The sequence below is a fragment of the Nelumbo nucifera genome, chromosome 4 (assembly GCF_055504915.1).
Source record: "Nelumbo nucifera cultivar China Antique chromosome 4, China Antique-T2T, whole genome shotgun sequence".
Lineage (NCBI taxonomy): Eukaryota > Viridiplantae > Streptophyta > Magnoliopsida > Proteales > Nelumbonaceae > Nelumbo > Nelumbo nucifera.
In genome coordinates this window covers 28,379,337-28,405,309 of record NC_142652.1, presented here as the reverse complement: position 1 = coordinate 28,405,309, position 25,973 = coordinate 28,379,337, and the positions used below count along the sequence as shown (strand labels likewise).

Below are 25,973 nucleotides of genomic sequence, written 5' to 3'. Positions count from 1 at the left end.
CATTGCAAGTTAAAATTTGAAACAAACAACAACAATGTATGAAATACTTAAATAGTTAAGAGTTATGGAATATGTTTTAATGTTAATTACATGTGTGTGTTGGTTTACAAATATATCTTATATTATATATATATATACATATATATATATATATATATATATTCGTAAATATATTATTAATAATGTGATTTACAGTGTAGTCCGTTTTTAAGGCCAGACTAGACCAAACTGCCCATTTCAGTTTGGTTTGGTGTGGTTTGATAGTTTGAACCATATAATGAACACCCCTAGTTACTGAATGTGGTTTTTCTGGCAGAGGAGTACTGAATGCAATTTAAAAGGTGCATGACTCCTGCATGTAATTTTATTAAAAGGGTAAATCTCTTAATTCTTTTAGTTGTCCTAGCCCCAAAATTAAGCCTCAGGCTTTGCACATCACAAGGCTAAAGGCTTAAAGGCTTAGTCCTCTAACAACTCAAGGCTTAAGCCTTGGTAATGGAGAGAAAGGCTATCGAGGCTAAGCCTTTTCAGTCAGTGCCTTAATGGCCTTTTAAAACCATAATTAATACCCTAAATATAAGACTTAATGTGAAGGAAGTGAATAAGAAGAAATGTAGCAGTTCAAATTACATTATATACAGTCATAATTAAAGATGGACCAAATTCAAAAGCAAGGGTATTTTAGTTAAGAATAGGATTCAATAAATGTTAATGAAAATGGTACAAACATAAGCTACCTATGTACCAAACCCTCTATCTATTGTTTCAGTCTTGATGTCTTAACAAAAAACTTTCATGGTGGCCTTCCACATTTACACATTTGAAGTCAAACTCAAGCTTTTGAACTTTGGCTCGCATCTCTCTCCCTCTCTCATGGGTAGGAAACATGGGAAAACAACAATTATGTCTCTCATGGGTAGAAAAAATGAATGTTGTTGGTAATAGGTGTGGAGCCAGTGGAACTCAGGGGAGCCATGCACCCCCTCCCCCCCGGCCCCGAAATCCCCATTTTTATATGTATATTTCCCCCCTCCCCAATTCCCCATCTAATAGTTGGCCCCCCAATGGCCATCAATATTTACTCTTCCCCCTGCCCCTAACCCATTTTAGGTTTTGGCCCCCTCATAAAAAAATCTCGGCTACACCCTTGATTGGTAATTCAATTGTTTGAAACTCAAACTTCTAAACTTTTCGTGGATCCACACCCATTGCTTTTGTTAAAGCTCTATTTATTTTCATTTACATGGGTAAATGAGTTTATCCGGGCATGTGTTTACTAGTTAAAACTTGCCCAAGTAAATACAACTCGAGTGTTCTTGTGCAATATAAGTTACTGGATAAAGAAAGAGGTGTGGGAGAGAGCGTTATTGGCACATGATAAATTGTTTACCATCCTCCAAGAAACTTCTCTTCTTGTGAGACCTAATATAGCGGCAGAACGTGGGGATCGTGGTCAATTACCACCCCGCTAAATATTGGCAAACGGACATGACCTAAATTCTGTTGTTACTTCCTTTCATAGATTTAATTAAGTTGGTGTTCCCTACCGTGCTCATCTCATGGATGGCCTGTTTTGATTCACACCACAAGATGGTTGGCGTTTGGTTTTCTGTGGACGGGACTGGTCCACAATATATAGTGGACCAGCTTCGTCCACAACGTAAAATCTCGTCCACTCATTTATCTTGTGACTGGGTTTGGTCCCCAGTGTTTTGACAAATTGTCTCTCCCACTCATTGATAAGATAAATCACACATTTCTCTTTATCCTACAATGGTAATGCTGAAGCTCTTCTCTACTGCCGAAATCTCTTTTCCACCAAATAGTATGGGATCCAATAGACCAATATTTTGATGTTATGTTTGTCTTACAATAGTGTCTTTGTTAATTTTTTTGGTTTGCATAAATAATTTGATGTTATGTTTGTCTTGCGATAATTTGTTATTTCGTTTGCTTAAATATTATTTTTTGAATATTTTTTATCAATAAAATAATAATTTTATTTTTTTAAATTATTTTATTAGCATTTTTGTTAAAATTATTATTTATTGGTTAATATTCAATTGTCAAATTGTTATGAGCACCCGCACCACACGGCAGCAGTTGAGGCAGCAACGCGCACACGACAGGCACCACACGGCTGCGGCACCATGAGTCGTGCGCACGCACCGCACGGCAGCGGCGCCACGCGTCGCACGTGCGCAGCACCGCGCGGCGGCGGCACCATGAGCCGCGCGCACGCACACCAGCAGCAGCCGCAGAGTGGGGCCCACACGACAACTCATAGGGTGGGCCCACCCTTATTCGGACACGACAAGAGAACATGCCTTATCCCATTCTCCCTTATCTTATCCCCTATTCTTAGAAGGAATTGTAGTACCATTAAAAGTAAGTAGTCTAATTAGAAGTAGGAGTTTGAGTCCGTTTAGGACTAACCTAGCCGAAACCAACAAGGAACCCTCCTCTTGTAATCTCCTATTTAAGGAGACGCTATTATTGAATGAGGATATCGAATATTCAGTCAAGAAAGAGAGTAAAGGAGAGTTCGATGATCTCTTGGACAAATCACCCCTGAGATAGTCAAAATAGGGCCTGTACGCAAGGCCAAGGGCAAGGAAAGATCTGAGGTTCCTGCGGTGGAGCGACCCGTGACGCGATCCTACGCTCGGGCCTATAACATCTTGGTATCAGAGCCAACCGTCATGGGGGAACAGGAGCCGCTGTCTTTCAGAGTCCATGAACTGGAGCATAGGCTCGTAGAAACCAGTATGGAGGTCCGAGAGGTCAAAGATGACGTCCGGGAGCTGCGTCGCCTGTTAGAAGCGTTCATCTCCAACAAAGAAAAAAACTCGGAGGGACTAGCCTCTACCAACAGTCGCCGCATGGACAGGACAGAATCAGCCAATGAACATCAAGCCACAGCACCGATGACTACAGTTGTCCCCAAGTACATCCGGCTTGAATTTCCATCTTACGACGGCACCGGAGGCCCATTAGGTTGGTTGTACCGCTGCGAGCAGTTCTTCCGCAACCAGCGCATGGATGACAGAGACAAGGTCAGCCTGGCAGCCTTCCACCTTACGGAAGAGGCACAACTCTGGTTCTATCGCGTGGAGCAAGAAGAACCCGGGCTCAGCTGGGAGCAGTTCAGGTCCTATTGCCTCCTCAGGTTTGGACCCCCGATGACGAGCAACCCGCTGGGTGAGCTAATCAACCTCAAGCAAATGGGAACCATAGCTGAATATCAATGCCAGTTCCAAACCTTGCTTGCCAGAGCAGCCACGGTTAGACCAGATCAACAGGTGGACATGTTCACAGCAGGGCTGATAGAACCCTTAAGGGTGAACGTAGAGATGCAACACCCCCCAAATCTGGTTACGGCAATGAACCTCGCCCGCGCCTTTGAACGAAAGATGCAGCTTACTCAGGGACCCTTTAGCATTAGACGGCCAACCACGACTTGGGCACCGTCAAGGCCAACGGGAGTGTCTACCCCTGCGCCCAATAGGGAGCAGAGGACCCACACCGGTAACCCCTCCAGATTAGTATCACAGACAGGGAGCAGCAGGGTGTCACCCCCCATCCGGCGTCTGTCCCGAGCCGAGATGGCAGAACGGCGCGCGAAGGGACAATGCTTCAATTGCAATGATCTATACTCCGCAGGGCATAGATGCAAGAAACTATTCTGCCTTCTAGTAGACGAGACTGAAGAGGATGAGGAAGAGCTGTCACCAACTGAACCCGAGATCTCACTTCACGCAATCATAGGGATCAGAACCTCCCAAACGATGCAACTAAGGGCACTAGTGACAGGGAAACCCGTGCGCATTCTGGTAGACTCCGGAAGCACCCACAATTTCATCAGCAATCAGGCGGCCCGCAAGTTAGAGTTGCCCATGGAAGTCAGGCCATAACTACAGGTAGCCATGGTGAACGGGGAAAGAGTCCACAGCCCCGATATCTGCAAGAACACCAGGATTCAGGTTGAAAAAGAATCCTTCCAAGCAGATTTATTTGTACTGTCCTTGGACGAATTTGACATCGTCCTAGGCGTCAAATGGCTGATCATGCTAGGCCCAATCTTGTGGGACTTCGCTGCCCTGACCATGACGTTCCAATTAGATGGCAAACCGGTTACTTGGCAGGGAACCCGGACAAGGACCAAGACACAACTGCATGCACTCCAGGGGGAGAATTCGCGCACAACGGATGTGGAGAGACTTCTCACCGATTACTCGGCCATTTTCCAAGAACCCAAGGGCCTCCCACCTCCTAGAGCCTGCGACCACCGGATCCCTCTAATTGTAGGGTCAGACCCGGTCGTTGTTCGGCCCTATCGCTACCCCCACCGACAGAAAGATGAGTTAGAGAAACAATGCGCAGATATGCTACAACAGGGGATCATTCGGCCTAGCCATTCCCCTTTTTCCTCCCCAGTTCTGTTGGTGCCCAAACAGGATGGGACTTGGAGATTTTGTGTAGACTATAGGGAACTCAACAGCCGAATTGTCAAGGACAAGTTCCCGATCCCCATCGTAGACGAATTATTGGACGAACTCCACGGCGCACAATTCTTCTCGAAATTAGACCTCAGGTCAGGCTATTTCCAGGTCAGGATGTCTTCCACAGATGTAGAAAAGACAGCCTTCAGGACGCATCATGGTCATTTCGAGTTCCTAGTTATGCCATTCGGCCTCTGCAACGCCCCTTCCACATTCCAGGCCCTGATGAATGAAGTCTTCCACTCCCACCTCCGTAAATATATACTGGTCTTCTTCGATGACATCTTGGTCTATAGCAAGACGTGGGTGGAACACATTCAACACCTGCGGGTCGTGCTCGAGCTCCTAAAGTAGCACCGACTCTTCCTTAAAAGATCCAAGTGTTCCTTTGGGGAACACCAAGTTCTTTACCTTGGACATGTAATCAGCAGGCAAGGTGTAACTATGGACAACTCCAAGATTCAGGCCATTAAGGACTGGCCCCGACCACAGTCTGCCAAAGCCCTCCATGGGTTCCTAGGGCTAATAGGGTACTACCGAAAGTTCGTACAGAATTACGGCCTGTTAGCAGCCCCGCTTACCAACCTGCTCAAGAAAAATGCCTTCCACTGGGATAGCACAGCCGATGCAGCTTTCGTAGGCCTAAGGGAAGCCCTCTCTTCCACACCAGTCCTCCAGCTACCAAACTTTGATCTTGAGTTCACAGTCGAGTGTGATGCTTCCGGCACGGGCATAGGAGCCATCCTTCAACAGCAAGGGCACCCGATAGCCTTCTTCAGCCGCAAGCTAGCTGACCGCCATCTCAAATTACTCGCCTATGAACGCGAGCTCATTGGCCTAGCCAAGGCAGTACAACACTGGAGGCCGTACTTGTGGGGCAGACCCTTCGTCGTCAAAACAGACCACTATAGCCTCAAATACTTGCTGGAACAACGACTGACCACCTCCCCACAGCAACATTGGGTCAGCAAGCTTCTGGGGTTCGACTTCCGAGTGGAATATAAGGCAGGATCCCTGAACCGTGCAGCGGAGGCCCTGTCCCGACGAGAAGAAGATAGTATGCTCCTCCATGCGATCTCCCAACCACGAGCCACCCTGCTAGAAGACATTCGGAACACACTGCCACAGTCATCAGAATGGAACAACATAGTCCAACAAATACAGTCGGGGTCTGCTAACCCGAACTGGTCTCTCCATGATGGGCTGGTATTTTACAAAAAGAAGATCTACCTACCCGCTGATTGCCCCCTCATCCCCTCCATCATCGCCAGCATACACCACTCGACACACGAGGGCATTCAAAAAACGCTGCATCGCATTCATGCTGAATTCCACTGGCAAGCTATGAGGGCCTTGGTACGGGACTTTATCCAGAACTGTACAGTGTGCCAACAGCAAAAATGGGAAAATCTGCACCCCGTAGGCCTGCTCCAACCCCTCTCCCTCCCAACGCAGATTTGGGCCGACATTGCCATGGATTTCATCGAAGGGCTTCCCAAAGTCGGGGGGAAGTCAGTCCTGTTCGTGGTAGTGGACCGGTTCTCCAAATATGCTCACTTCCTCCCTTTATCCCATCCTTATACCGCAGTCTCGATCGCTCATACCTTCTTCACCTTCATTTTTCGCCTACATGGACTCCCTGAATCCATCGTCAGCGACCGGGACCCGATCTTCACAAGCACATTCTGGAAGGAGCTCTTTAGATTACAAGGCACGGCCCTCGCCTTCTCCTCAGCCTACCATCCACAGTCAGATGGCCAAACAGAGGTGGTGAACCGGACAATTGAGATGTACCTTCGCTGCTTTGTGGGGGACCAGCCGCGCCGCTGGGTGGAGTACCTCCCATGGGCTGAATACTGCTACAATGCATCCTATCACTCCTCCCTTGGAATGACTCCCTTCAGAGTTGTGTACGGTCGAGATCCTCCATGCCTTCTGTCCTACGAGCCGGGCTCAACGCGGCCGGAAGAAGTGGACCGCAGCCTCCAAGCTCATGATGCCCTCCTAGCCGAAGTCTCCTTGTGCCTACAGCAGGCGCAGGCACGTATGAAACACGCCTACGATCAGCAGCACCGTGAAGTCACCTTCGAACCAGGGCAGTACGTTTAGCTGAAACTCCGACCATACAGGCAGCTGTCCCTCAGGCGCCGGGGGCCCCCTAAGCTGGCCCCCAAATTCTACGGGCCCTTCAAGATTCTAAGGAAGATAGGGAAGGTAGCTTATCAACTCGAGCTCCCGGAGCACAGTAGGATCCACGACATCTTCCATGTATCCCTCTTAAAGCTTTATGTTGGCACCCCTCTCGACCATGTGCCTCCCCTACCCCCGTTGCAGGAGGGCAGACCTATCCTCCAGTCCCGTGCCCTCATCCGGTCCCGCATCCATCAAGGCACCTTCGAGGTTTTAGTCGAATGGGAGGGACTACCCCCAGTAGAGGCGACCTGGATTCCCTAGACCGACCTCCACAACGCTTATCCAGACCTCGAGCTTGAAGACAAGCTCGTAGTTCAGGAGGGGAGTGATGTTATGAGCACCCGCACCACACGGCAGCAGTTGAGGCAGCAGCGCGCACACGACAGGCACCGCACGGCAGCGACACCATGAGTCGCACGCAGCACCGCATGCACGCACCGCGCGGCAGCGGCACCATTAGCCTCGCGCACGCACACCAACATCAGCAGTAGAGCGGGGCCCACACGACAGCTCATAGGGTGGGCCCACCCTTATCCGGACACGACAAGAGAACGCGCCTTATCCCTTATCCCATTCTCCCTTATCTTATTCCCTATTCTTAGAAGGAATTGTAGTACCATTAAAAGTAAGTAGTCTAATTAGAAGTAGGAGTTTGAGTCCGTTTAGGACTAACCTAGCCGAATCCAACAAGGAACCCTCCTCTTGTAATCTCCTATTTAAGGAGACGCTATTATTGAATGAGGATATCGAATATTCAGTCAAAAAAGAGAGTAAAGGAGAGTTCGGTGATCTCTTGGACAAATCACCCCTGAGATAGTCAAAATAGGGCCTGTATGCAAGGCCAAGGGCAAGGAAAGATCTGAGGTTCCTGCGGTGGAGCGACCCGTGACGCGATCCTACACTCGGGCCCATAACACAAATACTTTTTTTTTCAATTTATTTAATCATATAAATTGCAAAAATAAGACATTTATGATCAACTGCATAGATTACTACATAAATACATAGGGGTGCCAATGGTATTAGAAAGTCTGATTTCGAATTCAAGACTCAACATAATCGAATTGAATTCGGATAATTCGACTATTTAATCAATTGAATTCGGATGTGACCTAATTCGATTCGGTAAATATTCAAATTTGGTTGATTATTTAAGTCTTATATATAATATATAATATATAAAATATTTAAATGTTTTATATAATATATATATATATAACAATTAAATTATATAAAGAATTTATATATATATATACTTTATATAAATAAAATATTTATTTTATATATTTACTAATTACTTAAAATATTAACTAGTTGAATTCAAAACGAATTGATTCGGATATTGTCTTATTCCATTCCTTAATTGGATTTTCATGAATTCATTGATCTGAAAGGTATCGTAATATGAATATGATATTTATTTGGGAATTTGTAAAACAATGAAAGATAAAATAGACATTTCAATCTATTTCATCAACCAATCGTATTTATTTGAAAATTTGAAAAAGAATGAAAGATAAAATAGACATTCAGTATTTTTCGTCAATGTTTGATGAAGATACAATTGCCAAAAAAACCTAGAGATTCAAGAGGTTGTGCAAACGGTTACTTAGTCCATTTCTAAAGCGTAGGGGCAGGTAGGCAAAACAAAAGAAGAAATCGCTTATTTATACATCCCCATCAGCTTGTTCGCGTGCTTGATCACGGTGAAAAATGGGGAAGGTGTTTCTACTTTCCTGATATTCGGTTCAACAAACCATTAATAATATAGGGCCGTTTGGTAAGTCTTTGAGAATATCTTCTCGTGGCTCTGATAGTCAATAGATGTATTGAGTTTTTGACATAAGGGTAGCCCGAAAATCATTTGGCAGATGTGCATCTTTTTGTGCATCATTTCGGGTCTTTCTGTGCAAGATTAAAATACAGAAGATACGGAAAGTTTCATTTGGAGCTTCTCAAAATCAGCCAAAAATGGGCCTTCCGCACTTTTTCGGTGCCCCATCTTTTGGCGGTGAGATCTTTTGCATACCAAACGGGAATAAAACGATTTTCATCTTCCCAGCTTGTAAGCAACCGAAAGACCGTGCGGTAAAACATGCCAAACGGGGCCATAGTTTCCAGTCTTCCACTGATCGATAACACCAATCAGATTAAATAGATTGCTTGTTCCACCTTATGCTTTCAATAGATTCATCCTTCCCACTCCTATCACAACAACCTAGTAGCAATCAGCCAGATTAAACAAGAAATGGGTCTCGACTCTGACTGAAAAACCCATTTCAACTCAAACCAACCATAGAGGAAGAAATTATCATTCTTCCTCCCCCTCTACTTCTTCCTCCGGATCTTCTCTTCTTTCTTTGTCTGTTTTGTCCTGTTTTCTGACTTTCTCCCATCGTTTCCACACAGATGGATCGAACCAACTTCACCAAGTTGGTTTTCCCTGTATCGATCAATATCATAATCAGCATCATCTTGTTCAGCACCCTGGTACGAAAAACTCAATCAGCAGACCCAAAATTCGAAGATTATGAGCCTCGAAACTGTGGGAAAGGTCCAAACATAAGCTACCCGTTTTGGATACCTTCTCTCCAGAAATCTTATTGCGGATACCCAAACTTTGAGATCACCTGCAAGAACCGGCAGCCCGTCCTGAACATGTCCGACGATGATTACCTCATCAAAGATATCTTCTATGGAAATCATTCTCTTTTGGTGGTCAATGCGTGGGCATTGGGGAATGAAACCTGCCCAGCTCCTCTGCACAACTTTACCCTCGATCGCACTCCCTTTGAGTTCGGCCCAGATCACTTGGAACTCTTCTTCCTCTACAACTGTACTGCTTCTGCTCCTGCATCTCATTTGACATTCTCCGTTACTTGTTTTGACAATAATACCTATCATCACTCCTTCGCAACAATTGGGCATGAGTGGCAGTTGGCATGGCTGAATTCGTCTCTTGGGACATGCAGCGATTTTGTTACTGCTCCTATAGACATGGATTATTTTACAAATACAGAGAGAAAGGACTACAGGGAGTATTTGAGGAAGGGGCTTCTTCTGGAATGGACTGCAAGTAATTGCAGTACATGCGAGGAGAGCGGCAGGCATTGTGGCTTCTATAATAAAGAAGTTGTGTGTTTCTGTCAGGACGGGAGGTATCGCCTGAGCTGCAGTGGCGGTAAGCCCATCGGAGATCCCTGATTTTGTTTTTCAATTATCTTCGAGTATTTCCCTTTAAGCATTATATTTACGCATGTAGAAATTGCCTGGAGAAGAAACAGAGAACAAGAGGTCTCTCTCTTCTTTCCTTCCTTTTGCTTTTCTGATCTTAGTTTGCAGCATTCAGCTTGGAAATTTGAATTGTGAATTAGGAAGTTCAAGGACTAGAGGGCTCCACTGGGTGGCGCATCAGCGAACTGCTAAGTGATTCCTCCCCCTTCAATCAAATTTTGGTCCAGATATTAGCTCCATGTGAAGAAATTAATATCTGATACAGAGAACCATTCCCTGGTTAGAAAAGACTTCTGTATCATAGGTCTAATTCTTAAAAGGGGGAAAGTTGGTAAATGGGGTTTTGGTTTTCATTTACTAAGAATATTATATTCTTTTTTTTTAAAATTAATGTGGAACTAGGTGTGAGTAGTGTCGTAAGGGGTTTCCTTTAAGGACGAAAGAAGACTGAGGGCCAAGGGTAGGTTAAAGGCTCTGATTGACAAAATGGTAGAGGGAGAGATCCCGAAAGAAAGGAACTAAAAGGGTTTGATTCCCACTACGAAAGGGAATCTTTGATTCGGTATCGGTTGTCAGGGGGATACCGCTAGGGTTTCGCCACGTGTTTTATAAGATATCTTAAGGACGATGTTTCCTTTTATCTGAGGATTCTCATAATACAGGTAGGCTACTCCTTTTGCGAGTCTCATAGGCCAATGTGGCACGGATGACGTCAATACTAATCTTACATGTTCTTTCTAATCTTATTGGGCATTCTATCATGAGGGATGCTGGTGAATCACGTGTTTCTTTGTTCGTCTCTAACCTATGGTGGATGTGAGCTCATCACAGGTTTGCGATGGCTCTAAGCTCATTGTAGACTCACGGTGGCTTTGAGGTTATCGCAGTCTCGCGATGGCTTTATGTTCATTGCAGGCTCGTGGTGGCTCTAAGTTTGTTTTCGGTGTTGCGGCTTTGGGTCTATTGTAGACCTACGATGGCCTTGAGCTCATCGCAAGCTTGTTTTAGGCTCCGAGTTTATTGCAAGCCTGTACAAGCTCAGAGTTCATCGCAGGTTTATGCTTGAGTCTTGAACTTATCACAGGTACCTTTATGATATCGGTTTAGTACTTTTTGCGCTACCATGATTGTGATAATCAATATCAGTTAAGGATAATACCTTTTTCATTTGGAAAAAAGCTAGTTAGAGTTAAATGGAACAAATAGATTTTTTACTTAAATGATTACTGAAAAACGAACGGGCCTAAAAGTAGTCAGCACAAGAATCTGCCTCATGGAATGTCTTTTATCTCTTCCCTCGATTACAGCATTTTCCTTTCGGTACATACAATTACTACACGTGCTAAAACAGACTTTTGGTGTACCCGTAACCCGTTTATTGCACCCTCCTGCTTCCTTTCTTTCTGTGATATTTTGGGTAGCATTTCTCAGCTTTGACCTTTACCAAAGAAAGAAATAGCAGCCCTTTGCCTTGTATTAGGGTCACCTCAGTCATTTGCCTTGGCCGTCCGGTTTCAGTGTCTACGTGTAGCCATTTGGACCATATGTAGTCGGATGGAACTCCCCCAGATAGAGACGGGCACAAAGTCAAACTGAACCCTTATGATCTTTGCATCAAGCATCTTTAGGTGATGGTCATTAATTTCAAGTATTCCACAATCAACAGTTGAATATAAACCCGTTACTTTGAGCATTGAAGTCAATATTTAAGGCAGAGAGGGGCCACTGTGCTCCATTGAAGAAGCTTGGAGTCCACGGACCACTGGAGGTCAAGCCAAGAGCACACCAAGAACTTCCGAAAGAAAAAGATCCGTCAAGCCTACCCCTAAGATTCATCGCCCATCACCACCCTTTCTATCTTCACTTCTGCACCTATAATTCCCTTCACTCCTTCCTTATCATCTCTCTCTCCCCATCTCTCTGCCTTTCCCAAATGAAATTCAAAAAACTCTTCATGTTCAGAATCTCCTTCCTCGTCTTTGTACAAAATAGCTTTCTATTACTATTACTAATAGAAAGGGTTCTTTGCGTTGACCCACGATTCGGAACTTGCAAGCCTCAAATCTGCGGGAACCAGAACATAAGCTATCCATTCTGGATCAATGACACTAAGATACTACCTGATTACTGCGGCTACCCAGGCTTTGAGATTTCCTGCAAGAGCGACAAGCCTATGCTCAAGATCTCTGGGAATGATTATATGATTCAAGAAATCAACAACCAAACCCAATCTGTTAGGGTCACGTACCAAGGGGCTGCAGAGGATTATTGTCCATCTCCACTTTATAACGTTAGCCTGGATCGAACTCCCTTCGGATTTGACTACGACCACGCTTATCTCTTCATCTTCTTCAATTGTAGCTCTCTTCTGGATGATGCATACTCACGCTACAGGATAAATTGTACACCCCATGATTACACCTTCTCTCCTTTGACCTTATTTGAGGGGGATCCGGAGTTAAACTCTTCTTACTTGTTCCAAGAATGCGACAAGTCGGTATTGGCACCGGTTGAGAAGGAAATTGGGGATGGAATATTTCCGGGTAAGATGTACCAGGAGATTTTAAATAAGGGGTTTTTGTTGAGATGGAATGCTGCCAACTGTAGTGATTGCTTAGAAAGCGGGGGGCAATGTGGATTTGACTGGAAAGCATACAAGTTCAATTGTCTCTGCCGCGATCGCCCTCATATGAAGAGTTGCCTAGAAGGTAAGCCTCTGATCTCTTTCGTTTTCCTAGGTAGACAGACTCTTACATCTATTGCGAGTTCACCTTTTGCTATCGTCACTCCCTTCGGAGTTCGGAGTAGTAGAACATGCCGTCACTGAGGACATGTGTCGAATAGAGGAGCGGCATTGCCAATAAATGAGATGGCAATAGCAATGCCCTTCCTCACTCATTCTATTTTATATTCGTTATGGTTTTTATTGGTTCTCATTCGTTTTCCCATTTGATCGCTAAGATGGTTTCCATTTTGGGCTTTACATTTTTCGTCGTACAATTTGCACTATTTTCCAATATCAAATTTGTGCTCTATTGCTCTCCTGTCCAACACGCTTTCCGGCACGAGACATCACAGAAATTGTCATTAAAATGTTACAGTAGTACGAAATCAAGCACTGAACCAAGATTCGACCGGCGGCTAGCGTTATGTCAAAAGAAAGGGGATTTTCACACCAAGGTCTGCTTCCTGGACCTGGCCAATCAGCAAAATCTCTTGAGTCCTGGTTTTCCTACCCATAAATATCGAGCCTGAACCTGAAGCGTGGTCCGTCGCGTCAATTCGCTGTAGACTTTTCCCTCCAAAGTCCAAACACCTGAGTTTCCTAGAAGAAGAATTTGGGTAAAAATCGTCCACCAATCACATAACTTTGTTTCTAGGATTCTGCATTATAAAAGATTCGATAGTCACAATTCCTGTGCTGGCATCCCAAGAACCTTTTATGTTTGGAACATGTTTGAAGGCTGCTGCCCTGTTCTTCCCTTCTGGTGAGAGAATTTGCCTTTAAAAATTACAAAAGCTCTTTTTGTCAAAAGCGAAATCAGGCAGAAGGTTCAGAGTGGAGGAGTCATGTGTAGTAACCCAGTAAAGTATAGAGTCTCCAATTTCCATTGGTTCCAACACTTTTCATTTAAATTTTTAAATTGACTCTTTTTGCCGAGTTTAGCTTCAGTCAGGGCAAAGCCCATTAGAGCAACCTTTACAGCCTTGCATTGATGCTTTATTTCATGGAGATATTCCCAATGACGGTTGGAATGGTATGGCCACGGGTGCCCTGAGGGAAGCCGATCTTTTTGCCTCGAAACATTCCTCTACTCTACCCATAGTTGGAACTTGGAAAATCATGACCTTTCATTGTTTGAACTTTGAACTAGGAACCCTTTCATTTAGACAACTATGAAAATTGTGAGGGCTTATGAAGACAAAATTAGGAGATCAAAACCTACACATCCATAATACATAGGAAATGGAAGAAAATGCCTTTTTCTTCTGTCATCCTTCTGTTTGATTAAATGCTCATCCTTCAATTTCAAATGGATATCTTGTTTCTCTGTTCTACTTGGGGAAGAGATACAAAGTGATAACCAAGAAATTATCGTGTTGTAAATTATTTTATTGGGGAAGACAGAGACCCAAGTGATCAAGTCTCTCCGTCTGTGGCACTCTCAGTCTCATCTCATAGCTATATTTCTTCGTCTATGGGTTTTCTTTTTGCATTCCCTTTGAGCACGGAAATGTATAGCGTACAAAGGAAGGAGGTTGCTTTAATGTGCCATTGCTTCCCGTCGGTTCTTTTCTTGACGTTTCGAACCAGTAGAAAAGCCAACGATTTCTTCGTGGACTTTTCCTATGTCCATTGTTTGATTTGATTGGATATTACATAGTGGTGGTGAGTGTGAAGACTGGTCTTACTAGTCAACGGAGAAGGTGAGTAGGAAACTTACTCAACCTGCTAGGATGCTAGCCCGGTGACTCCGAAGTCTGAACTACAACGAATGAGAATGAGAGAGCCCGCTGATTGGATCACCGCTCTTAAAGCGGAACCCAATACTCATCACTCCTTCACAAGTCTTTGGTTCTCTCCAAGTCAACTGACGTGGCAACCAAGAAATTAGTTTCCATTGAGCGATGGGATGCAAGTGTCAGGACCTCTCTTCTCTGATAAAGTGCATATAAATAGAGAAGAGGGAACATACGACGGGGTTGGGTAGAAAGATCGGGACTCTGTTAGGTGGGTCTTTGTGGTTGTCATTCGTCTAGTACTGTGAGATGGACACCCATGGCTTTGTTGTTGGTGGTGTTTACTCCTTCCTCTTCCTTGTGTCATTTCACTTGGCTCTTCATTCAGCTGATGACAACTTGGAACAGTCGTGTCTTCCATTCGACTGTGGGAACAGTGTCTTCTCCAACGCTATCCACCCGGATTGCGGACTGATGAGCACCATACATATAGAATGTCCAGATGGCAGACCCACGATCCTATTAGGCTTCTGCGAAGGAGCAAGATCTTACCAAGTTCAATCCATTTTTGGTGATAATAACACAATTGTGATACGTGATTCCTCACTCCATCGCAGCTTGGAATCTGGCTTCTGTGATGACATAAAGAATTTCTCATCATCCACTTTCAATTCTCTCTCCTTTAGAGTAATTTCTCCCAATATTACTTTGTTCAGTTGCAAACGTGAAGATCATCATGATCAGTTTCAGTCCCCACATCTCCCTGGGTTTCATCAGTACCCACATTGCCGAGACCATGATCTATTCTTCGGAAATTACAAATCGGAAGAGAGTCTGCAGTCTATTCGAGATAGATGTTCGGTCTACCAAATTCCAGTGCGTGAACGACTGGATGGGGATGACCTGCTCCTGCCTCACTTGGAGGCCGGGTTTTCTCTTCAATGGGAATTCCCCCCGCAATGTAACAAGTGTGACAGGAAAGAACTCCGTTGTGTTAGACAACATCAAAATGGAACCTTGACATGTCCAAGTTCAACTACAGGTACAAAACATACAACTTGGAATTTGGGAACAAAAATTTACTTTCTTCATCTTTTTCACTTTGCTTTCTACGTAAATATGTTTTTCATCACCCATTCTGGATTATCAGATCCCTAATTCTACGTGCTTCTAGAATCTTGTCACTCGCTTTTGTTACAGGGTGGTCTCTGGTCAATTGGTCATATCATATCATATCTAGACCGGCCTGCCTATCTATTTACTTCTAAGAGGAATTTATAATTTTTTTTTTCTTTTTATACTTGTATCCAATGCATCTAATACTGAGTTGCTGTTCTTTTTTTTTCTTTCTTCAGACAAGAAAAGATGGGTGAAGGTTGCACTAGGTATTAGCTCCGGCGTTATAGCGGGGGCCTTCCTTGTAATATGCATCGTCCTTTGCCGGAAGAAACTTAAGTTTGGCCTAGTCAAAAGAAAAGATATTTCCACACCTTCAACTACCGTCTCTTCTAATCCATCGTCGAGGACCAAGGACCTCGAGAAAGGAAGCATCTTCATGGGAGTCTCCATCCCCATCTTCACCTACGAGGTACTTGAGGAAGCCACCAACAATTTCGATGCCTCTAAAGAACTTGGCGATGGTGGCTTTGGTACTGTTTACCATGGTAAGTTCCACTTATGGCTGCAACAAGAAGACGAATTGGAAAGGATAAAAAGATAACGATTAAGGAATACTAAGTTACATTGATAGCTGTTGTTTGATTTCCTTAACCAGGAAAGCTCCGGGATGGACGTGATGTTGCAGTCAAACGCCTCTACGAGAACAACTACAGGCGTGTTGAGCAATTCATGAATGAGATCGAGATCCTCACCCGCTTGCGCCACAAGAACCTGGTCACCCTCTACGGATGCACCTCACGACGCAGCCGTGAACTCATCCTTGTATACGAATACATTCCCAATGGCACCGTTGCCGATCATCTCCATGGCGATAGAGCAAAAGCCGGTGGACTGCCATGGTCTATCCGAATGAGCATTGCCTTAGAGACCGCCGGTGCGCTGACCTACCTCCATGCTTCCGACATCATTCACCGTGATGTCAAAACCAACAACATTCTGCTCGACAACAATTTCAGTGTTAAAGTCGCAGATTTTGGACTATCTCGTCTCTTCCCCACAGACGCAACCCACGTCTCGACCGCACCACAAGGGACTCCCGGCTATGTCGACCCCGAGTATCACCAGTGCTACCAGCTTACTGGCAAGAGTGACGTGTATAGCTTTGGTGTCGTCCTGATTGAGCTCATATCATCAAAGCCGGCAGTAGATATCAGTAGGCATCGACACGAGATTAATTTGGCCACCATGGCCATGAACAAGATCCAAAACCGGGCGTTGCACGAGCTGGTTGACCCTGATTTGAATTTCGAATCAGATAGTGCAGTAAGGAGAATGGTGACAGGGATGGCAGAGTTGGCATTCCGGTGCTTGCAATATGACAGAGAGATGAGACCTACAATGGATGAAGCATTGGAGATTCTGAACGCAATTGGGAATGAGGATTACAATGTGACGAAGACAGAGGAAGTGGACACCCAATCAGATCAGGTGGGCCTGTTAAAAAATAACAAACGGCCACCGACGTCCCCAGTCACAGTGACCTATCCATGGTCCAGTGAGAAAACTACACCCAATACCAGTAGTTAGGTTTTCCATGTCAATTGATATCTACTCTCTTTTGCAGGTAGATGATAAACATTGTGTTCCAGCACTCCCAATCAGATGAAACTTAGTGGGTTGCAGCTTCATTTTCTTTTCATCTACTTGATTTTGCCGTGTTGTTATGTCACCATTGTATTAGCTATAAGGTTGAATGGCCATGTACATAATGAAAAGAATTGTATTTTGCTGCCTTTATCAAGTTGATGTTCATATCCGAGATCAGGTTGTTTGCTTGGCTCTCTTTTATTATTAGTCAACTAGATATTCAAGGCTGTTTGATTAATTAACTCTCATTTATTAATTAGCATTCTGCTGCCATTGCTGGATATGCTAACCAGCCGATCATAGATGATTCATCAATCAATCAATTTTTTTTTTTTTTTTGAAAGGCCTAAGCCAAAAATCATTCAATAACAAGCAATCATTCAATTGGGAATCCTGTTGAAATTATGGGAAACCATTAAATTATCAGCGTTCACATCCCATAATTTCAATAAAAAAGAGAAAAAGAGAGGGCTAGTCCTAGCCACGCGGTGCTATGAAAGGTGATCGTGTGGGTGTGACTAAGTTTGCACTTTTTTTAGTTTCAAGTTGGTAAAGTAATAGATCGTTTGACAAGTCTTTTTTGAAAAATCTTCTGAAAGTTCTAACAAAAAATGATGTGGGCTTTTGTATCAAGATCTTAACAGTTTAAAGATCATTTAGTTAAAACGCATTCATCTATTTAGCACGAAGATGAATTGAAAAAAAAGTAAAAAACTTCATTTATAATTTCCCAAAATTAGTTTAAAATGGATTTTCCACGTTTTTTTGACTAATAGATCTTTTCCCAACTAAGGGAAAAGACAAAAAAAAAAAAAAAAAAACACGCTAAATAACGCAAAGGTGAAGCGGGAAATTGAATTGGGTTTAGGTGACCTGAGATACACGACGGGAGACGGGACTTGACTAGCTAGCAAGCCCATCCCCCATTATATTTGAGGTTTTAACGTCGATATCATTTACCTACCCTTTGCTGAATATAACGACAGAAATTGCTATTTAAAAGAGATGTCCTTATTTTCTTGACTAACCCCTGTGGAAAAGCATTAATTTCTTTGATCATGGTCAATAACTAATTGCTTGTACAAAAAGGAGTAAGTGACAGGCAATTGCTTGACTTTAACATTAAGGTCCCCTTTTGGCAATTGTTTGATTAAACTACTTAAATATAGCTATGGTTTGATTAAACTTATTAAGGTGCCAGTTCGGCAAGATTTCCCAACAGCCTAAATGGTCAAATAATGTAATGGGCTTCGGGGTCTTGTCTTTAAAAATTTAGACCATTTGGTAAGTATTCCAGTCCATCTGTAGAGCTGTTTAATTAAATATTTTAAGTGTAGAAAGACAAGACATTTGATTTGAAGCTTCCATATTTTTTGTCATTTTATGCTTTTATGAGATTTTTAGGGTATAGGACTTTCATTGCCAAACAAGGAAAGATCACATTTTATTTTTCTAAGCTTTAAAAATCCCAAAAGATCACACAAGAAGACTTGCCAAACACCTCCTAAACTTAACTTATGGAATGGATCTATTTGGCACAAATAGCACGTCATATACTAAAATTTCATGCTAAGTTGCTAATTACTTCACCCTTAAAATAAATATCCCATTCAATTCAATTCAATTTTCCTTTAGATATTGATTATTTTGTCTTTGCTCTATCGAAAAGCTTCAAATAGATTCAGTTCAGATTAGGAGATCCAATCCAAGTATCCAACATTTTGGTGAAAAGGAAAACAAACTCCGGTTGGAGGCCTTATCAGAGAATGATGCATACTTGAAAGACAACTTGATGGAGACTTCACCTTATGTTTAAACAAGATAATTCGTCTTTGGGTTCTTATCATTAATGGAGTAAAAAACTGAGCCATATTTGTATTTGTAAGGTTTTATATTCTACATATTTGTATTTATACTCCTTCCAAACTGAACCATAAAAACAATAGATAAGGCAAATAGAGCCATAAAAACCATAGATTGGGCAAATAGAGCCCTCGCTTTGATAAAAAACCCCTAACCTGATAGAAAGAAATATGGAGATATATAGCAAGACAGTGAGAAGAGAACTTACTGAAGTGACCAAATTTGGTCAAAAAATTGTTTTTCTCCCATTTACTGTTTGTGCAATTATTTATTTTCAAAGTCAAATGATCAAATTTGGTCATTTAATATGTAAAAAGTAAAAAATAATTAGATTATATTATTGGATCATATCAGATTATATAGGGGTGGGTCTATATTTTATAAATGGATTGAATTGACCATCCTTAACTTGATAGAATTCGAATCAAATTCAGACAAATGGATATTGAGTTCAAACTGCACCACCACCATGAAATGCACCTCAAACTGTAAAACTTGCAATATGAGTTCTAATGTTGCATATTACATGTTTATAGAGTTCAACTACATATTAAGTCAAACAAAACAAATGGAGTGTGGGTAGATGTTCCCATTCCCCAAGTTGAAATGCATCAAATTTCCTCCATTGCCACAAAACTGAAAATTGCCATCTTGTGAAGTTTGTCTTCATTTGGTAACAATTAACCATTGATTTATAAAACAACGGAAAAGAGACAAGAGGCGAAGTACATTACAATTTGTCCCTATTGGCTTTTTGAGCTTGCACTGTTGAAAGTAGAAATCCTCTGGTGTTTGGTTAGCCACTTGTAATGACTTATTCCTGGCTAGATTATTGCTACCTCTCCCTTGCTTAGATTTGGACTTCTCACTTGGTAGCCACATGGTAGACTGTGACCAATCCTAATTCTATTAGTACTGTTGATGGAGTTTTTTCCCCATGCATCGATCGAGCATTAAAGCACAGGATAATAATTTTAATGGAAGGTCATCAAGACCCACCACCCAATGGATGGATCCACCTACAATTCGCAAATCGTTTAGCTATGTTTGGTTTGAAGCAAAAAGTAGGGAAAGGTATGAAAACCTATACAATGTTTGTGAAGGATTCCTTGCCTTTTCTTACTTTTTCCTTCAAACCAAACATAACCACCTTAGAGAAATTTAAACTCAATCTGATTGGATCCAATAACAGCGCTGCTAGTTTAATGTAACCACCATTAATTTTGTACAATGGAAAAGGAATTTATTACAAATATGGCTAAGCACAATACATATCATCATGTTTTAGGTTGGGACGACCCAAATGGTCTATGGCAATATGCTAAATCAATGGTTCAGGGCTGGAATGCAAAATTTTGGATCACTTTGAATGCTCTGGTGCTGCTTGAATCCCAATGATGAATTCACACTAAATTGTGGCATGTGACGGAGCTATTTGATTAACATGCAGTTATTTCATTTTCCCTTGTAAAGATTAATTATCAAGGCTTCGAAAGAGAGCAGCTCACTTGTCCAAGATGCCAAAGTAAGACCATAATCAACTGGGCTGTATGTAATTGATGTCATGATGTGTCATCACTTCTATTACTAATTCTTTCTTTCTTATGAAGGAAGATAGTGAAGTTATTGTGCAATTATCTATGCCACTAGTCTGGGACAATAGAACAAAATTAACAGCCGAACTAAAACCATAAATTTAATCTTCTATGCGGAACAAAACAAAAGTAGTCAAGCTTAATTATTATTACGACTTGGTTTCTTTGGTTTGTTACAAAAAAAAAAAAATCACTTTTTAGAATTTTAGGGTGCAACCTTCACCAATCAGTATCTTAGAGAGAGAGAGAGAGAGAGATTGTCTCAAATAGGGTAAGTAAATGGGTAGGTTCTACCCAGAACCAAATGGAAGTGACTCTGAACTGACCTTATTCAATCTGTTACCGGGTAGGGTCTATTTTCAAATTCTTGAAATTAACCCCTATAGGTTTTTATTCAAGGGTCTAGGGGCTTATCTCACCTGAACTGACCCAAAGAACCAGCCTTGCTTGACCTTGGTGGAATCAGCTTTGGAACCAAACTTACCTTGTCAAGATCTGAACCCAAGCACTCATGATTATAAGAGTTATGGTTCATTTGGCAATTGAATCATTTAAGTGATTTAATCATTTTTCTTCAATTTAATATTTGAATGTGTATAATAAGCAATGTAAAAGATAATATTTACAAAACTTAAATTATAATGAAAAATTTGAACTATATTATTATTATTATTATTATTGTTTGGGAGGGGGGAGGGAATAAATAAAGAACAGGTTCAAAACCTTTTAATAATGAGGTAACAGCTATCTAATGCTCATTAGCTCCTCCACATGAGGTTGAGGCGCATGCATGCGGGAGGACACACACGTCTTTTAATGGTGGGGACGTTTTAGGGGTGCAAATCGGTGGGGGCATTCGAACTCTACAATGTGAATCATCCACTGAATCTGGATGTAGTCCCAATAACACAGGATCATAACAACCAGTTCCAAGTCCAACAGCCATTACCAGCCAGCTGTACACGGGAAACATATGCCATGAAAGACAAAGGAAATGTTCCCAATGTACGGCTGCAATGACCATTGGGACCGATTGTTGGGACCCTGTATTGTGTCTACATCCGAATCCATTTTCACTGGCCTCTTTGGCAGTAGTATTTGGCAACATGATTAGGAAAATATATAAAGAAAAATTTTAGTATCTGTATTTTTTCAATTTACACAACTTATAACACATTATTTATTGGATCTTTTCCAATTAATATTGAAATTAGGAAAAATTAGTTTGGCCACTCTGCAAATAGGCAAAGGCTACGAGTTTAATTTGACTGTTTAAGTTGCTATACTTACATAGTTCTATGATATCTAAAAATTATAATGTTTAATATAAATAAAATATTATTTATTACATAGTCAGTTCTATGATATCTTTTCCAACAAATCCTACATTTGTGGGCTCACCAAGTTGGACTTAACTTCATGATGTTTTCCTTGTTGTTAGGTAGGACCGTGTCATCCGAATGGTTGAACCAATGATGAATCCAGTCCAAGTTTTAAACCATTTGGTTTCAACGTGGCATGATTATACACTGCTATGCAGCTAATCCGGGCTCTGATTACTTTCATTCTTGTAGTTGAGGTTATTTGTCTACCCCAAACATAACGATTTGATATTCTGAGTCCTACGTATGAGCCAAATCCTTTTCATAAATCCAATATAAAATGCAAAACCGTTAACCATCACTCTCTCCCGGCTCCAGAGTCCAACACAATACCTCTATCTCGGGCTTCTCTTCAGTCCTCCCCACTCTCCAAAGCGATATTCTCCAATCTCCACCACCATACAAAAAAGACATTAATTGTTTAGAGATGGATTTTGAACAGAGACCGAAGAACCCAGAAAATAAAATTATGGAAACTGTGCAGAAATTCAAACTCCTCGCTAGGCGTTGTGCCGTGGCCGGGAACCCAAACAGGAGGCCTTCCAGAAGTCCCGTCATCCACCTCCGTCGCCGGAAAACTCCTCGAGTAGTAGTTATGCTCGCACGTACAGGCAGCGGATGCAGATTGCCCCGCAGGGAGGAATCGCCGGATCGGAAACAAAAACGAATCGTCCCCCATCCACCCGAGATGGAAAAGAAGGCATTGCTTAAGCACAGCCTCAGGGATTTGTTCGCCTCCTCCCCACCTTCGGAAGATGTAGGTGTCGAACCGCCACCCAACGAGAAGGTCAGAGACGTCGGCAATAAGTCCCCCTCGGTGATTAATCGAGTTCCTGTTTCGTCGTTGGCTGGGCGAGGTGGAGCCAGTACTATATCGTTTTCAACGATGTTTCGGTACCGGCTGCTCAGGATACCGTGGCAACCTGTACTCGACGCCATTCCAGAAACAAAAACTTTCCCTCCTAAGGATAAGGGAGGAAGGAAGCGCTCCTTGCGAAGATGGATAACAAAGCCGTGTCGCTCATTCCCGAAAGAATCTTAAATGGGTAACGTGACCGTGGATTTCACCGGCCAATGGTCCTCGCAGAATTCCTGATCTGTAATCCGAATCAGAAAGAAAAGAACGGAATTACGTGATCCAATTTTCTTTATTTTTCTCTGAATTTCTATCCTTTTTTTTTTTTCTGTTTTCATTTTGAAAAAAAAAAAGAAGAGAAAAGAATGCTCCCTGGTCTCAACTTTCTTCTGGGTATAATGTAATTGTTGCAAGCTTGATATATACATGTACAAGTTGTGAAATTAACAGATTTTGCTTACTCTGTAGCAAGCAGTTCTGAGTTAATTTAGATGTGATCATGGATGGAAAACTAAAATATGAATATCTGAATCTGAGAATGAGAATGATCTGTTTTTCAATCGGAGTAGCTAGCTACTTGTTTGCTGAGTCACACTGTATTGTTTGTTGAAAATGAGAAAGAAGTTTAAAAGAATGTTAATGAACAAGTTTGGTACATATACTCGCTGAGAGCCTGAGATTGATTTTTCAACGAAGAGTACGGTATGTAATAGGTAGTGATATGGACCGAGTCAATGTAAACAATAATGAGGAAGGAGACCAACGAATTTTCACGTTCAGGGGGGACGGGGGGCACCCAGAGACAGACTAAAGAGTAAAGAATGGCGTGGTTGTAAACATCATAATTACAAATTAAGAAAAGAACTGGCTGGAAGGGAGTTCATCATCATCATATCAGTGATTATGTAGGCGAGGAGGGCCGAGGGTGGGGTGGGGATGGAATTGAAGCATATTAGTCTGTCATGGCTCATGGGCCTAAAGGGTTAACCTTAACCATAATGAGAGTAATGACTCCCCGTGTGCTCCCTTCATAATTTTACAACAATTAACATTGCTTCACACTTTGGACTGTTTTGTATCCAAATCTCTCAAAAATCAAAATCAGTGGGACCCATATGGGCCGGGCCTTAGAACTTAGAAGGATCTCCACCACTTAAATTTCAAATGGATGGTCTGGATCATACTTGGACCCCACCAGGATGCGAAGTCTGGCTGGATGGTCTTGGGTTTTCCTTTTGGATCTACATGGCCTGGGGCTGGGGTATAGTAGTGATTAGCTTTAGTCTCATGCACCTACAGTAGTAATTAAAGCCCGACAACTGAATTGAATCAAAGCAGCATGCAGTGTTGTGGTTTCAAACTTTCAATACAAATCCTCCTTAACCTCATCTGTTTTATCTTAAAAAGGGATCCTCTTTTTGTTCAATTCGTGGATTCCGTGATAAAACCCGTCAATGAGAAGCAATGCTATCCCAAGAACATGCTTTCACCCTTAAAAGGGAGCATTGTCTCCCTGGAAAGTATGGCCAATGGAAGCTCAGTTTGGAAGGAATGCAAAGATACAGTGTAAATATATTTTCAAAATACAAGGTTTTGCACTGTACATATTTGTATTTGTAGTTTTGTATTCTTTCTAAACTGAGCTAAAGTGTCAAATTTATAATAACAGAAGCACTATTAAATTATATAAATTACATATTCACTGTGCAATGTTGCTTAGACGATATTTACTTAGTTTTCTTTGCCATTTACATAAGGTTGTAAACGATTAACTTGAATATGATCTCATTAAGGCTATATTTGGTTTGAAGGAAAAGGTAGGGAAAGGAAGGGAAACCTATACAAGGTTTGTAAAAGTTTCCCTACCTTTCCCTGCATTTTCCTTCAAACCAAACATAGCCTAAGGGTGATCCAAACTCCACTTCATATAATTGCATATGGATCCAATCCTATTTGAGATCTTGAGACGGATAGACTGAATACCATCTAAACCTTTGGTTTTTTGTTTTTTAATTAACAATTTTTTTTTTTTTTCATAAAGCGGCTGCTCTCAAACTTATAATCACGTTCCCACACTTGGCAACCTCAGATTAGATATTTAGATCCCGTCTACGTACGATCCAATAATATTTAAACATATATGCTTATATCCACTTAAAAGTTATATTTTATATATTAATAAACCTGATTTGAACGTTAAATATATGTTTACTAAAGGCTCAAAAGTTCAAGTCTCATGCTAGCCTCAATTTATTTTATTAATATACACAATATCAAAGTCATTTCTGGTAGTAGTATAGTGTGTTCAAATTTTTATATATTTTTTACACTACAAAAAAATTGGCATTTAACAATAATCACGTTTTGCGAAATATGTTTTTCATAACAATTTGACTAACCGTTGGTAACAACTAACAATAGTGTTTTGCAATAGTCAATTGTAATTGTTGCCAAAATTTTTGTTTCCGCGCAATTAATAAAAACCGTTGCCCATATAGATTTTTAGTATCAACCCATTAAATGTTGCTTAAGGGTACCTTCAACAACAATCATACTAGTTCTTGTTAATTATAAATTTGCAATCAAGCAATAACCCTTGATTGGGAAACAATCAAGCAATTGTTGCCCCAAAGTTCCATATACAACAATCATGTTAATGGTTGCCAATTGTAAATTGAAAACAATTAGACAATTGTTTCTTATGCTTATCTATGGCAACAATCTTTACAAAGTGTTATTGAATTAGCAACAATCATGCAATTGTTACCTTAAAATTTCGTACACAACAATCAAGTTAATGGTTGTTAATTGTACAATGGCCATAATTGAAAATTTGTTTTTGATAAATATTTTAAGTAACAAACCTTCAAAACTCTTGTTAAATGGGAAACAATCAAGTAATTGCTTCCAAATATTAAAAAAAAATAATTGATCACATTGCTATCTATTATCATTTTAATTGTTGCTATTTAATTTAATAAATTATTGCAAATATTAAAACAATTATTGTTAAGCATCTAAACAAAAGACACTTGTGAAATGCCAATATGTGGGCTCATTGATATTATAAAAGATAAAAATTACATTCCAATTTTAACTTATATGCAACTAGGTTAAAAAT

General features: G+C 41.6%; 1 protein-coding gene across 8 annotated transcripts in view; it reads left to right on the top strand.

The window, feature by feature from the left end:
- Positions 1 to 17,328, top strand: part of LOC104613284 (LEAF RUST 10 DISEASE-RESISTANCE LOCUS RECEPTOR-LIKE PROTEIN KINASE-like 1.2) — a 41,068-nt gene extending 23,740 nt beyond the window's left edge. For 3 of the 8 annotated variants that reach the window (XM_088886627.1, XM_010281036.3, XM_010281035.3), the window contains exons 2-3: positions 15,746 to 16,054; positions 16,165 to 17,328. In XM_088886627.1, the coding sequence (XP_088742753.1) occupies positions 15,746 to 16,054; positions 16,165 to 17,096 (1,241 nt within the window). In that variant the 3' untranslated portion in view covers positions 17,097 to 17,328. The other 5 variants (XM_088886629.1, XM_010281038.3, XM_088886628.1 and 2 more) reach the window with 4 other exon arrangements.
- Positions 17,329 to 25,973: the final 8,645 nt, after the last annotated feature.